The 16,868-nt window shown below is 43.7% G+C and overlaps 1 protein-coding gene across 1 annotated transcript; it reads right to left on the reverse strand.

Moving 5' to 3' along the window:
• Positions 1-2,137: 2,137 nt before the first annotated feature.
• On the reverse strand, positions 2,138-16,302 carry LOC310789774 (guanine nucleotide-binding protein G(olf) subunit alpha-like; the record flags this gene model as incomplete). The annotated part of the gene is made up of 12 exons (XM_083651454.1): positions 2,138-2,284; positions 2,875-2,942; positions 3,156-3,286; positions 5,198-5,318; positions 5,902-5,960; positions 7,116-7,189; positions 7,759-7,813; positions 8,749-8,846; positions 11,382-11,501; positions 12,121-12,175; positions 14,709-14,781; positions 16,167-16,302. The coding sequence occupies 12 exons, from the start codon at positions 16,300-16,302 to the stop codon at positions 2,138-2,140; spliced, it is 1,137 nt and encodes a 378-aa protein (XP_083507580.1).
• Positions 16,303-16,868: the final 566 nt, after the last annotated feature.

The raw sequence follows: 16,868 nt of genomic DNA on the forward strand, positions 1-16,868 counted from the left end.
ACACCACTAAGAAAAGCATGTGCATTTCTGTCTGTGGGGTGAAGTTGTGGAATGGTTTACCGGAGGAGTTAAAGGAAAGTAAAAATATTGTTCATTTTAAGAGAAAGTTGAAACACTTTATACTGGAGAAATATAGAACTGATGGTTAACTGTCTTTTGATGATGTATAGTTCAAATGCTAAAAATGTATATATGACGTATAGATCAAATGCTTAAAAAAAATAAAAAAAATAAAATAAAAAATTGCTTGCTGTTTTTGTTAATTTGTTCGTTTGTCTTTTTGTAATGAGACCATATGGAAAGTTTGTAATTTATAAGATGAACTGGGTTAGGGCATTTACAAGCTTATAGCTTCAGCCCTAACCTTTTCGGCCAGCATCGTATGTTTGTTTTGTTTCGCATGTTTGTTTGTTTTTTTGTGATGTGGCGCGAAATAAACTTTATTCATTCATTCAAAAGATATTAATAGCTAATTAATACCGTGACATTATTCAATTTAGTGCAAGGGCGGGCACGTGTGTTGCTCATCAAAACAAAAGCACAAACACAATCGTGCTCCATATTTTCTCTAAATATTCGAGCAATTTGGTAAAGGTAAAGTTATCTTTATAGGCTAGTTCTTGCTCTCGGTGTGAATGGGCCTTTAGAGATCATAAATATGTAAATGTTTTTACTACTAAATATATAAATGTTTAATCAATAAATATTCAAATGTTTACTCATTAAATAAGTATGCAAATGATTAAGTGAAACATGTTACTGATTCCTGCTCCAGTGTAGAAAATGTATAATCTTCAGTACTGTAAAGAGTCTCAAACTGAAAGCTCTGGAACGACCAATCAGAGAACAGATCATACCAGCCAATCCCAGAGAGATTATTAACTCTACCCACCTCGTAGAAAAGGTCCATTCTCTAAGTACTTTACTTTTCTCCATAATGTGGAACAGGTGGAAAACGTTTTGCAGGGTATATATTTTTTGTGTGTGTTTGTTGTTGTAATACTCATTTCGGCCACAAGACTGCAACACTAACCCATACTCTAAAGATTGGAAGAAAACATATGTACGCCCAAACTCAAATGTTTGATGAAGCCCGACACCTGCTTCAGCATGCGTTTCATCCGCCATTTATTTTCCCAAAGACATTTAGTAAAATGCGTATAGAAATTGTTTTACGTGGTCAAACCAAACGATTCAGCTTTATTTAGAAACAGGAGAGACCATAGGACATTTCACTCTATGGGAAAATAGATAGCGGATGAAAACGCATGCTGAAGCAGGAAGTTTAAGTTATGTTGACTTAGGCTTTCTATTGGCTGGTCTCTTTCCTCTGTGATTTCGCCACCTCTTGTACTCTATAGAGGGTGAGATCACAGGGGACAGAGACCAGCCAATGAGAGAAGGCCAGTTCAGTGCCCTATTTTTCCACCATTAGGTGTCAGGCATCACCAAACATTTAGGTTTGGGTGTAGTTACACTTGCATGTTTTCTTCCAATCTTTAGAACATGGGGTAGTGCTGCACTCTTGTGGTCGAAATAAGTATTACAACAAACTGTTAAAAATGACCCTGACGAAAATAAAGAAACAGAGAAAAAAAAGGTACTTACAAAGATGATCCTGGCAAAAACCTGTTCTCTCGCTCAGGGCTACTGTACAAACAGTATTAATGAGCTTACAATATAGCTGATTGGATGTAATCCAACAGGTACTGGAGCACACAGATCAAGTGTATAATAAAGTTTTTTTATTGAACTAACGTTTCGACACTACTGTGTCTTCATGAAGACACAGTAGTGTCGAAACGTTAGTTCAATAAAAAAACTTTATTATACACTTGATCTGTGTGCTCCAGTACCTGTTGGATTACATCCAATCAGCTATATTGTAAGTTTGCCTTTTCTGAGAAGCACCAGACCAGCCTGCTGGGCTGTAGAGGTTGAGGCGCGCTTAACTACATCCTACAAGTATTAATGAGCTATCAGTAGCATGATTAACTCATAGATTAGCCGTCAAATCAGATATGAATATTGGATATATATCTATATATATGGTATATATTCAAGATTCAAGATTCATATATATAGTGTGTTTCTGGACGATCTGAAAAGGGGTGGGGCCAGCGAGGCGACCGACCAATCAGAGCAGCTCGTACTGGCGCAGGTGCATGCGCTGGATGATGTCACGGCAGTCTTGGAAGACTCGGCGGATGTTCTCGGTGTCGATGGCGCAGGTGAAGTGAGGGTAACAGTAATGCTTACCCTCACCACTGGCTGTGCTGATCCTCTACACACACACACACACACACACACACACACACACACACGTAAAGAGAGCATACAGTTGTTACTCATTTAGTTTGGCCCAGTGGCTGACCTTTGACTCCAAACGTGTGCGTCCAAAGCAGAAGGTATGTGACAAAGCGTCAATCAACGTCGTGGGACTTGATTGTTTATTGAGGATCCCTATTAGTTATTACCGCAGTAACAACTATTCTTCCTGTTGTGGCAAGCTGTCACTCCAATCCAGACTGGCCAATAGAGATGTGTCTTTCACCTTTCAGCGTAGGTCCCGCCCACAAGATGCTGCTCTACAGCAAACGAAACTTTTGGATTCACATGAATACATTTTAATCTCAAATGTATTTTACTTGCAATAAAAAAAGATATTGCAGTGTTGATCGTTTTGATCTCAATCAATTTTTGATTGCATGATAAAGACACAAAAGTAACTTCACAACTCTGAGGTCAAAGCAGGAGAACCTGTGTGTGTGTGTGTGTGTGTGTGTGTGTGTGTGTGTGAGTGTGTGTGTGTGTGTGTGTGTGTGTGTGTGTGAAAGAGAGAGAGAGAGAGAGAGAGAGAGAGATGAGTGTTACCAGAAACTCGTCTCTGATGAAGAACTTGGCTCTCGTCACTTGGGGGTCTTCATCAGCATCTGGTACAGCTGGACACACGGACGGACGGACGGACGGACACACACACACACACACACACACACACACACACACACACACACACACACACCTCTGAGTGAAGCATTTTGCCTGATCACATGTTGTAGCTCATATGAAAATGTGCATCTTTGAATCTTTGGCCCAATCCCAACACACCCCTTGCCCTGATGGTGGCTACAGCTAAAAGAAAACCACAAATATACCATCAACGGGGATGGTGTACTGGGTGTATTCGGGGAAGTAATCCTCCAGTTTGGATTTCCCGGCCAGGATCTTATCAGCCAGGACGTCCTGCTTGTTGAGGAACAAGATCACTGAGATCGTCTTCAGGAACCTGACCAATCGGGGCACAGTACAGTGTTAACTACAGCCAATCACAACGCAGCACAGTGTTAACTACAGTTAATCAAAATGAACAGTGTTAACTACAGCCAGTCACAATGCAGCACAGTGTTAACTACAGCCAGTCTGTAACTACATGTTCTCACGATGGCCGTCCTTGGGCACTGGATGGAACGTGCCCGACCCTTGTGCACACAAAGGATCCACCCATGGACGCACCTCAGGCGCATTATGGAATGAGGCTGCAGCTGGTCTGGGGTTTGAGGGGTTGGTGGTGGGGTTAGACGCTGGAGGGGTCTTTAGACCCCCGGAGGGCCTTCCTACCTTGGAGATCCTAAACCTAAGCCTCACCTGGCAGGTGATTGGATGAATGATCTGTTTATATCACCATCTATTCATGGGCTATAGCATACATGGGCAACATACGGCCCGCGGGCCATATGCGGCCCGCGGGCGCCCCCTGTGTGGCCCGCGATGGAATTGCAAAAAAAGATTATTATTATTATTTTTTTTCTACAGTGCACCTGAACGCAACATGCAAGATACCCGCTGAATAAGTGTCCAAATGTTCATGTCATTCTGGTCAATACTCTTCTGTTATAGCATTTCAGTCTGGAATATGGAATATCTCAATAATATTTATGACTAAAAGGCTAAAAGTAATCTCATGTGTAAGAAATGACTGTTCTACATTGAAGTAGAAATTTAAATAATTAACTTGTTGGTTTTGGATTTATTTAGCTTCAAGAGTGCATTTTTGTTCTTGTGTGACCCTCAACACAGGCTTTGAGAATCCCGGGCCACTTACTGATACTTATGCTTAAATTAACCCACTCATATTCTGGTTTATTTCAAGAAAACATTTCGGCTAGTGGAAATTCTAATTGGCTGGTAACTTTAAAATCTAGCAGCCATATTGGCAGGTGGTGAAAAAAGTTAATTTCAAGCCCTGCAGGGAGAGCAGGTGGTGACATAGGAGTGAGTGAGTAAAGGATCAAATAAGACTGAATGGTTAAGACTGAATAATGACATCACAAGTGTTAATTTAAAATGAGTTATTCCTCTAAACCTTGCTTCAAATGCCCCAAATTTTTCGCGCTGGCGCCGTTCAGCGCTCAGCAAAAACTGGTAGCGAGGACATTTTTTTGTGGCCCTCTCTATCATCAAAGTTACCCATCCATGGGTTATGGCATGACAATATTTGTTCGGCCCCCGGCAACAATCTGGGTTTCTCATGTGGCCCCCCATGAAAAATAGTTGCCCACCCCTGGGCTATAGTCTGGCAGTAGCCAGCCACAGATAGAAATCTATGTCTAGGTCTAGTCTAGTCTGGTGCACAACTCCTAAAAAGTGGTTAAGGACCGCCCCCTAAGACCAAAACAAAATGTGTGACAGGCATACTGATGAACTGACCAACCACAGACCCCATTGTTTGCCCGACGCAACTCGTGGACGGTACATTTTGAACGATACACCAATTGTACGCAGAGGGCCGGACGTGCGCCGTCATACTATCGGTGCCAGGGGATTTCCTCTGGCAAAACCCGGAAATCCTGAATTGTGATTCAGATCCTTCATCACTGGAAGCGTGCTGACGTAAGACGTTAGGTCTGACCATGTGAGACTAAACACAGACTAATTTCAACCACTTAGGACTGCCTCCTCCTACGACACCGATTGGTCAAGTCAAACCCTTATCTGGCAGCATGGCAAGATGGATTTCTCGCGTGATCGTAATCTTGCGAATCCAGCTGCTTCGCAAAGGTTAGCATCTAGCTGCTATCTGCTGTTAGCATCTAGCTGCTATCTGCTGTTAGCATCTAGCTGCTGTTTATATAAAACCCTGTGAAACTCTCTGTGTAGCCTACGTGTTTATAATCCTGTGACTCTCTGTGTAGCCTACCTGTTGGTCCAGATGGACTTGAAGAGGTCAAGTGATTCTCGCAGGCGATTGGTTGAGTTGTCCTCTCTGATCACCATGTTATAGCTGCTGCTAGCCGCTACAAAGATGATAGCTGTCACATCTGTTAGGTTAGACAGGTTTGAGGGGTTATAGATGGGTTAGATAGGTTAGGTTTTTTGCCAGGGCACCAGGTTTACACCTCCCACCCCCAAGGGCACCGCGGCTACTCCCCTACTCTTGTGAAGAGTGCCGATGGAATCTTTATTTACCACAGAGATCAGGACCTCGGTTTAACCAGAGATGAATGGACTCTAGAGATAGCTCTTTTCAGGCTCCTCCAATAGTATGAAATGGTTCTCTTCTGATCTCCTAAATGGGCGTGGTATACTACCTGTGATTGGCTGTCTGTCAATGTTCTGAAACGTCATTGGTACGCTAGACCACTCTCCTAAGGGGGCGTGGCAGTGGCGAAACAGATACAGGAAGTGACTGGAAGTTGAGCTGTCTCGATAGTCCCTGTCTCTGCCCTTCGGCATTGGGGAGATTATGATGAGACCAGAGGGAAGAGCACCTCCTATTGGTCCTCCAACATCACCAGATGGTCTCCCATCTAAGGACTGACCACAGTCAGACCCGCTTAGCTTAGCAGACAAGCTAGCGATGTAACACAGGAGCCGCACGGTGCTAAAATTAAGAGTTCTCACCGTTGAAGCACTGAATCCACTTCCTCCTCTCATCCCTCTGTCCTCCTACATCAAACATACTGACACACACACACACACACACACACACACACACACACACACACACACACACAGATGATTACTCATTAAATACATTTATTTAATTTTTCATTACTAATTTGAATTAATTCAATTTTAACTCATTTAAATATGGTTCGAATGTGTAAACTGATTTTGTAAATATATTTTAATTTGAACTGTACAAACCCAGTCAGTCCCCACCAGGGGGCGGCAAAGTTTGACAGAGTCGTTTTCAGCCAACATAGCTGCTAGTCTCTCAAGCCATGTAGAAGAGACAGTCTGTCTCTTCAACATTTTTACAACATCTTTAAAGCAGCTACGAGCAAGATTTTCGATTGTTATTAAACAGTGTACTTACAATATTGATGCATCACATCTTACCTATAATAGTAGCTGAGACCAAAGCCGTGTGAATCGGAGATTGCTCTCTTGACGATTATTAAGTCTGTGTCTGTCTAAACTCGCGTCACCAGGGGGCTCTCTCTCTTACCGCCGGACCGGATAAACCCGGAAGTGAAACGCAGCTGCCTGCCTTCACCCGTTCGCGCTGCCTAGCAACATACCATAAACAAGAACGCCATGCATACTCTCGCGAACATCTCTCGTTATATTCTAACAGGTTTTTTGGAAGTTATTTTGTGGTTATGGCCGAAGTGGCTGCTGCAAACCGTTTCATTTCACTTCCTGATCTTCCCTGGCCACAGACAGACTAACACTGGCCGATTCACTCGGGGTTCAAGCGAGACTACTCTGCGTTGGTCTCGTCTACTATTAGAGGTAAGATGTGATGCATTGATATTTAATTTAGACTGTTTAATAACAATCAAAAATCTTGCTCGTAGCTGCTTTAAGAGACTACATAACAGCCAATCATATAGTTGTTACTCATTTAGTTTGTCCACTTTACTGCTGGGTTTCCAAGGTACTGCTGCAGTACCTTGTGTGGTGTGGGCTTTTGTTATTTAAATGTATCTTTGTCATTTACAAAAGCCCCCCCCCCCCCCCAGTGCTGCTACAGTACAGCAGTGTGGCTGAACAAAATGAGAAACAACTGTCTCCATTTTTACCCTTCTGTGACCCCAGTCACAACATAACAAAATAGGAAACTAGCCGATTGGACCAGATTGAGCAGGGGGCGGGGCTAATCCACTTACTGAAAGTTGACCTTGTCGACCTGAAACCTGGTTTCAAAAATCCCTGAAGTCAAAACTCTGCAACGCAACAAATCCTGGAGGAAACAAGGAGAGGAGAGAGGAGAGGAGAGATTAGACAAGGAGATGAGAGGAGAGGACAGAGGGGGCGAGAGGAGAGGAGAGGGGGGAGGGGAGAAAAGAAGAGAAGAGAGGAGGAGAGGAGGGGAGGAGAGGGGAAGATGGGAGGAGAGAAGAGAAGAGAGGAGGAGAGGAGAAGAGGAGAGAGGAGGGAGGGGAGGAGAGGGGGAGATGGGAGGAGAGAAGAGAGGAGAGGAGAGGGGAGAAGAGAGGGGAGAGGAGAAGAGAAGAGAGGAGGGAGGGGAGGAGAGAGGGGAGAGGAGATGAGATGAGAGGAGACAAGGAGAGGAGAGAGAAGGAGAGGAAATGAGGAGATGGGAGAGGAGACAAGGAGAGGAGATGCTGATCAGGTTTTTTAGGGTAAATCCTCTCAATCAACATGTTGTGCATTTTAGTAATTTAGTCAATTAATTCAGGTTACTTAGTTCAGGTTAATTGACTCATGTTAATTATTTCAGGTAAATAGTTCAGGTTATTTATTCCATGTTAATTAACCCAGTTAATTAAGTATCTTCGTGATAGTAACCTGGTCAGTAGGCGTGTAGTCGCTCCGTCTGACTGGATCCAACCTGTCCAGGAAGCTACACACACACACACACACACACACAAAGACAGATATAATATATTCTTAGGGGGCGATCACACAAGGCTAGTGGCAAGGTCATTCAGCGAGTTAGGTTGTCGACACAAAATAACATGTGTCTTACTTTTGTTCACGTTGAGGAAATGTATGCCCATCCAGGTTTTTATATCATTAAGGCAGTCCAACAGAGGCTGCATTGAATCTTTGCCTTTTATTTTTAAAGGCAAGTAGATTTGGACGTCATCGGCAAAGCAATGAAAAGAAATGCATTTCTTGAAGATAGACCCCAAGAGTAAAATAAAGATTATGAGGCCCAAAATGGAGCCCAAACGCAAAGATGGCCGAAGACAGACTGGCCGAAAAGAAACCGTTGTTGTTGTTGTTGTTGTATAAAGTATATTATATATATTATCTAATATACTAATAATATACTATAATATAATATATTGCTATTGGTTAGATTTTTTTTAGACTAATATAGATTATACACTATGGACTAAATCTGAACATGACCATATTTGGGAGGCCGTTTCTGTTCCCATGGCGCCCTGTGATATCACCAGCCCTTTCAGCCAATCACCTTTGTCTGCTGCTCCCCTTGGCGCCGCCCCCTCGGGCTGTAATAGGGCCATCGGGGTTAGCAGAGCATTATGATTGGGCCGTTGGGACTCAGACTGTCAGTCCCTCTGAGTAACGAACTGGAAGTAAGATTGTGTGTGTGTGTGTGTGTGTGTGAGTGTGTGTGTGTGTGTGTGTGTGTGTGTGTGTGTGTGTGTGTGTGTGTGTGTGTGTGAGAGTGTGTGTGCGTGTGAGTGTGAGTGTGTGTGTGTGCGTGTGTGTGTGCGTGTGTGTGTGTGTGTGTGTGTGTGTGTGTGTGTGTGTGTGTGTGTGTGTGTGCTCGCGTGCGTGTGTGGTGTCCGGTGTGTGTCTCACTACTTAGCGCAGTCAATGAGTTGGTATTCGTTGGCTCGTTCAAAACAAGCCCTCACTCCGTCATCCTCCCACAGTTTCAGAGCATGCTCAAAAAACTCCTGGAGACAGAAAAAGAGCGGCAGAGCGGCAGAGAGAGAGAGAGAGAGAGAGAGAGAGAGAGAGAGAGAGAGAGAGAGAGAGAGAGACAGACAGAGAGAGAGAGAGAGAGATGGGAGAGAGAGAGAGACAGAGAGATGGGAGAGATGGGAGGGGAGGGGAATCCGGATATATGAAAAACATATCAATGTTTGTGTGTTCTACATTGCAAACAGGAAGAACTACAATTGTGGGCTGATTTGTATCAAGCTGGCTCTAGGGAATTGTAGTTTTTAAAATATATTTGTGTTTTTCGTATAATTGTCAATTATACTGAAGAGAGTACACTGAATGGTTTATGGGGATGGTCAACACATTTGTGTAATCACTTGTTGACTAATACGCCCATGCTAGATGAGGTTAGAGCTCTCTATAACAATTGGTCTCACGTCTGTAACCCTTTTTGTTGCTGAATTATAAGCCTTCAAACATGCACCGAGGTCAAGGTTCAAAGGTCAATATTTCAAAGCAGGAGGTCTTTCCAACAATGGGTTTGGTTTTATTTGTCTCATCTCATGAACACCAGCCAACAGGCTGAGTTTGACAAGAGCACTTTGAAGGCTCAGTATATAAAATGAAGGAGGGGGTTGTTTTGTCTCTTTTCAATCTTCAGAGAGGCAACATGTTTGGATAATTAGGCCCCAGGTGAGACACTGTCTCTCACACACACACACACACACACACACACACACACACACACACACACACACACACACACACACACACACACACACACACACACACACACACACAATCCTCCAGTGTGTACCACCTCATTCCCATGCTAACTCATTACATCATGTCATTAGCCTCATTAAAACAAACAGGCTCTTAACGAGCTCTCCTTAACGAGCTCTCCTGAAGACAACAGCCGTGTGAGCAGAGAGAGTTCTCTCTCCCAGCCAGGCACGTGCAGAGGATGTCAGAGGGCCAGGAGCCCAAATTCATTAAAGGGCATGCCAGTGATTTCTGCAAATAATTAAATAAATATATGCCTGGAATGATTCCTAGCCTGTAAGGACGTGCTAGGCACGCTCCTCTTTCAAGGACTGCACCTGGCGTTTAAGCGCTCTTGGTGGCTAGTGTTTTGTGGCGGAGCGCTCTGGGCGTCTCAAGCTGAAAAAAGTTAAACCATTTGGAGGAAAAGCGCGCTGCTCGTCAATGTCACTCCTCCTACCTCTTCTCCTGCCAGGGGGATCTTCAACCTCCGCTGCTCCCAGAATAGGCCCTTTTTCACAGTGGCCCTTTTTGTGTCCAAAAGGCAGGATAAACACAGGTGCAAGCAAAACAGTAATGAGGGTTTCCAACTTCCATGATTGGAAGTTGGAAACCCTCATTACTGTTTTGCTTGCACCTGTGTTTATCATGCCTTTTCTAGATCAGGACTGGGTTCTCCTGATTGTCTAAATACACAAAATTTCATGTTGGCCCGCCGTCTAATAATACAGTACAGTATACAGTAAATAGCCAGCGTTAGCCTCTGGCATTAGCTAGCTGTTAGCACACGTGATTGTGTATACTCTTTTAAATCCCTTTAAAAAAACACACCTGTTCAGAAAAGCCTTTCCGTAATTAACTATGCTTCATTATCTCTTGACTCTCTTGTTTTACATACTTATTACTTACTTTACATAATTATTATTATATAGTTTTTTCTTTTAGCTCTTTCTATCTGTTACCATGCTTTAAATTGTGCGATTTCTCTTGATTTAATTTTTTCTGTAATTTGTTCCAATTTTGTAAAGCACTTTGTACCTTGTGTTTGTAAAAGTGTTATATAAAGTTATTATTATTACTATTATTATTATTATTATTATTAAGTCCCATGCCTAACCCATAGAGACACTGCATGTAATAGGCCACGCCCATCACGGGGGAAACGCTCCGTTCATTTCCACACACCAGCGTCATTTTCCTTGAATTAAACATAGCTAAAAGCTGTTGTGTGGTGGACTGCGCACACAACAAATGTAAAAAATCGCCAGTTAAAGTTTTTTTGTACTCCTGAGCAAAACAAGGAAGCCATTGAGAATTGGCAAGAAGAAAAATGTGGATCTAGCTGTCAAGGAAGTAAGTTGGCGTGTTCATCTTCCGTATATACGATCTTTTGTGCGACACGCAACCATGCACGTGACATAGGAGAACGCCAGGATTGGAGGGGGGCTTTCTGTTTTCCCCCGTCTTGGGCGTGGCTTCTGAATGATGACGCGTTACGCAGTGTCTCTATAAGAGAGCGTGACTTTGGCACTATGGCATGTGCGCGTGCGCAAATGCATCGTGTGTGTGTGTGTGTGTAACATGAGAGGAAGACAACGCATATAAACACAATGGCTGAAGTGTGTACATGCAGGTGTGGGTGCGCGTGTGCCTGCATGCGTGCGTGCGTGCGTGCGTGTGTGTGTGTGTGTGTGCTTGTGCGTGTGTTGGTATGTGTGTGCGCGCACATGTGTGCGTGTTAGTGTGTGTGCATGTGTGTCTGTGTGTGTTGGTGTGTGTACCTCTGTGTAGTCGAAGTCAGACAGGGGGGCGATGCTCCTGATGTAGTCGACTCTGAACTCGTCGCCGGGGTTCGCGAGAGGAACGGGCGGAATCAGTGTGCTCATGGCCGTCACGATGGTCTGAAACACACACAAGCGCACACAAACACGCAAGCATGCGCGCGCACACACACACACACACACACACTTCAGCCATCATGTTTATATGCGTTGTCTTCCTCATCAGAGTCAGTTTAATTATGGAAGTAGATGCCTATCTAAATGCAAGAGGTCGTTCAAGCAATTTCAGAGCACGATTTATGGATTTCACGTTCATGTGACACTATCCTGGCATTCTATTGGTTGTGGATTTCTGACAGAAAAAAATCTGAGAGAAAATAATGGATCCAAGAGCAGAGGTTTCAAGAGTGCACAGAAGCAGTTTGAAGGGGGAGGGGCATTTGGACATTTGCATGCAGGCCCAGAGTTTGAGCGCAAGCAGAGCAAATGTAAGTGTGAGCAGGGGCTTTTTGAGTGCAAGTGCAGGAAATCCATCCAAGCAGAACACTTTTGAGTGTGAGCGTAGTTTGAGGAAAAGCAGAGCAAATTTAAGCACATGCGGGAGATATTTGAGTCCAAGGGTCCAACATCTGAACGTGAAATCGTGAATCGTGAAATAACGTATTGTCCTATAAATAAAATTGATTGATTGATTGTGGTCATGTGATGGTGGTCATGTGATGTCGGTCATGTGACCTACCACGATGGCGTCCTTGACGTTCTTCCTGATGTCCTGGATCTTCATCTGCTTCTCCCTGAGAAACAAGTCACACAAAACTACTCATGTGTCTGTTATATAGCAGCAGCCATCATTCAGTCCCCAACCAGGTGCCATACTACAGAACTACACTTTGTGACACCATGAATGAATGAGATTGCTTTAGATCAGTGGTTCTCAAACTGTTTTGGCTTCAGTTCCCCCTTTCCCTGATTTCTGAATCCAAGTACCCCCTTTACCCGACTACAACATTTTGCTTACAAAACTGCAAGAGAAAACTATAGCATATGATGCAAAGAATAAAACCTCACCGTTTGAAGAATATAACATCATAATAATATAAAATGTGTCATGTTCCTGTTGTGCTCTTTTCTCCCGCTCTACTATCTCAAGCCTGTCTCTACTCTAGGGCCGGTCATATATTGATATATGGGCAGTAGGCGGATGTTGTGTTTTCCAATGCGCCTTTTCCAATGCTACAGATAGAAAAAGATGAGCTGCAACGAATGGAGAACAACGGCGTCATCGAGCGCGTGACACATCCCACTGAATGGTGTGCGCCCATGGTGCCGGTTCTGAAGAAGAACACAGGCAAAGCCAGGATGATCTGCGTCGACCTGGAACATCTCAACGAATCAGTCAAAAGAGAATATATATATTATATATAGAATTTAATATATTTAATTATATCTATATATACATATATATATATATATATCTCAATGCTGCGAGCTACAGGCTGACTACCTTTATAACACCGTTTGGCAGAGACTGTTTCAAAAGGTTGCCTTTCTGTATTTCCAGCGCACCGGAGATCTTCCAGCGGAAGATGCAGGAGACTCTGCAGGGGGCTTGAAGGCGTGGAAGTCTTTATGGACGACATCCTCGTCTATGGGACCTCGATGGAGCAGCACGACGCCCACCTTGAAAATGTACTGCAGCGCATCGAGTCGGCTGGTTTGAAACTCAACAAAGAGAAATGCTCTCTCAGACAGAGCCAGCTGCGCTCGCTGGGTCACCTCATTGACCAGTGAGGGGTCAGGCCCGACCCCGACAAAGTTGAGGCCATTCATCAGCTGTCACCACCCGAAAATGTTCAGGAGTTAAAAAGAGTTCTGGGAATGGTGAACTACCTGGTGAGGTACGTCCCCAGTCTCTCTACAGTAGGTCAACCGCTGTATGAACTTCTGAAGAGCAAGAACACCTGGAACTGGAACCACTCACAGCATGCCAGCTTTCAAGCACATAAAAGAGTTGCTGACAACTGCACCGGTTCTGGCTTGCTATGATGTCACCAGGCACTATTATCTGTGGTCTGTGTTACAGCACATCGGGTTTGCGGACCAATTCATCACTATGTTTCAAACTCTGTACTCTTCCCCCACGGCAATGGTGATGACTGGTAAATATGCTCCGCCCATTTTCCTATATCCAGATCCTCTAGACAAGGCTGCATCCTTTCTCCTTTATTATTTGGCCTCTCTCTGGAGCCTCTGGCCCAGGCTATTCGTCAATCTCCTCACACTCCCATCACTTCACATAATAGACCAAATCACCGTGACGTCACCATGTAAACAAATTTACTTCCGGGTACCACTTGGGGAAGGCGGCAGGTTTAAATGTGTGTGTTGTCAAATAAATGCTGTCAAACCCTCTCGTTGTTTTCGGCCGACTACTTTCAATTTAAATGGTTAAACGGTTGGTAAACATGCTTGTCCGACGTATCTAGCCTTTCTTCTGTGTTTGTTTTATGTAGTGTTAGCTAGCTAATAACGTTTGTTTGTCTGTCAAACTCGCTGTTTTTTTGCAGACTCGTTAACGTTACAGACAGAGCTACTGACGCGACGTTAATTTAATTTAGCTTCAAGTCTACTCTGGTCTGGTCCAACAGGTAAATTAGCTAGTCTGGTCTCCACTAACGTTAGTGAAAGTGTTGTTATGAATGATATTAAACAACAACACAACACGGACGAACCATTTTTGTCTTCTTTGTCTGTTTTTGTCTTCAACATGTCAGTTTGTGCCGTTCACCGCCATTATAATGTGTGGACCCAGGGGTACCCGGAAGTAAATGTAAACATCCCGCTGATTTGGTCTATACTTATTTCTCTTTATGCTGATGACATTTTACTTTTTTTTAGGAGATGCTCCAAATTCAACTTTGCATCTTTTGTCTATTTTCGATAACTTTGGTAATTTATCTGGATACAAAATCAACTGGGCTAAATCGGCTCTTCTTCCACTTAACAATGCCATGAGATTAGCCACACCACCTGCTAACATCCCTCCCAGTGGTCCAGAAATGTAAATACTTGGGTATTGACATTTTTCCATCTGTACAAGAAATTGTTACAAATAATTTTAACTCCATCTCTAGGCAGGTGGAGTCAGATTTGGGGCGTTGGTCACCTCTCCTCAATTCAGTACAACATTACAAGCTTGTGCTTTCATTTTAAAGATGAATATCCTGTCATTGGAATAAATTGGCTGACAGCCCAATGGCCAGACGCCAATATTGAAGATTGCTGCATCTATAACCTTGTGTGTGTGTGTGTGTGTGTCTGACTCACTCTGTGTTGAAGCCGTCAACATGCAGAATCACCATCTGCTTAACAATGGTGCTTTTACCTGATTCACCTGCACCTGCACACATACACACACAGAAAGACACACACAAGTGCACACACACACACACAGTCAGACAGGCGTGTGCACACAGACATCAAACCTTATTGCTCGAATCTGACCCCACCCCCCCACCCCCCACCACCAGCCCTGGCATTTAAATGGCCGAGGTCTGATCTTATGGCGCTCTGATCGCAGTAAAGTACAGGTCTGAACGCACCCAATGCGCATTGAGATCTGATTGCCTCAAGCCACCTTCGGAGGTGGCCTGGGCCACATGTGGCTGGATTCCCGTGTGTCTGAACAGCAATGTGACCTAGGTCTAGGAGGCATTAAGGACCACCTATTGTACTGACCTCCTCCTCTGCATAACAAAGGGAATCCTGGCTCAGTGAATTACATCATTATGCAACTCTCTCCTAACATTGATTAGTTCTGAGCTCAAATTAAACGGTAATCAGCTCTGCCAGACCTTACTTTTGTAATACACTATAGAATAAAACATGAAAACATGCTGTTTTTTTATTATATTTTTTATTTCAATAGATTTACTTGAATGAAACATCTTATTTCAAAAGAATGTGAAATCTTATTAAAGTGAAATATTATTGTAAAAGCAGTTTAGGCTATATAAGATGTATTCTGCTGGTTTACAAACTGTATTATAATGTCCCCTTTAAATGGTAAAATTTTAAATTATTGCAATTAACAAAATAGATTTTGTTACATGGTCCAACATGAGCCCAGCTAAATAAATGTACTCTCTGTGGTAGAGACAGGAACCGACAGGAAAATGTCTACACTGTGGCAAGCCTGATACCCATCGAATAAGTCAGTAATAATTGCAGCTGTAACATTTCTATAATAATTCAATGGTATTAATTGCCAAACAAAAAGCCAAAGCAGCCAGCACTGTATTTGTACTCGCAGCATTACTATGTGTTTATTTGCATATGGGGGCGGGGAAGTGAGGTCTGATCACAAGAGGCATTCATTGAGACACATTCTAATGCCAGGTGTGAACAGACGTACTTAGAGCTGGCCACTTGTGATCGATCACCCAAGATGCATGTTAACAGGGCCTAAGGGGACCACCCTCTTGGGTGATCCGATCACAAGTGGCCAGCTCTAAAGTACGTCTGTTCACACCTGGCATTAGAATGTGTCTCCATGAATGCTTCTTGTGATCAGACCTCACTTCCCCACCCCATATGCAAATAAACACTGGAGAAAGTAATTTCTAAACTAATCTCCAGATTAGTAACTGTAATATAATTACTATTTTGGAAATTGTATTGCCTTACTTTACTACTGTAGTTACTGGGAAAGTAATACAATTACAGTAACACGTTCCTTTACTTAAGACAGGATGGCAGACAGACAGAAAGACAGGCAGGTCTTACCTAGCAGTAGCAGTCTGTGTGTAGCTTTGTAAGCCTGTCTCTCTCTCTGCAGCTGTTTCTCTATTTTCTTGTTGGCTTCTCTCTTGGCTTTTTCATCCAGACGCTCTTCCTCCGTCTGCCCGCCCAGACAGCCCATGTCTCTTGAACCTGGACTGTCCTGCTACTGGGACCAGTACTGTCCTGCTACTGGGACCAGTACTGTCCTGCTACTGGGACCAGTACTGTCCTGCAACTGGGACCTGCTACTGGGACCAGTACTGTCCTGCTACTGGGAGCAGTACTGTCCTGCTACTGGGACCAGTACTGTCCTGCAACTGGGACCAGTACTGCAACTGGTTCTGTCACAGCACCAGCAATTAACTTCCTCCTCCTACTAGTCCCAAGTGATGGAAATGTCACACTAACCAGGTTAGAATGGTTTCACCTGGGTCCTGCCAGGTCCTGTTGGTTCCCACCACTTTGCACTGGGTTCCACTGAGTCCATCCAGGCTGTAATGGGTTCTACCAGGTCCTACTGGGTCCTACTAGGTCCCAACAGTTTCTTCAGTTCCACTGAGTCCATCCGGCCTTTACTGGGTGCTATCCAGTTTTTTTCTTTGTGATTGTTGTGATCAAAATGCTTGATTTTGCAGCGGCTTTTCTGAAAAATTGTGTTTAATGGGATTTTTTTGCTGTAAAATTGACAACTGACAAAAATTGCAA

Source organism: Poromitra crassiceps (genome assembly GCF_964638095.1).
Source record: "Poromitra crassiceps genome assembly, chromosome: 2".
Lineage (NCBI taxonomy): Eukaryota > Metazoa > Chordata > Actinopteri > Beryciformes > Melamphaidae > Poromitra > Poromitra crassiceps.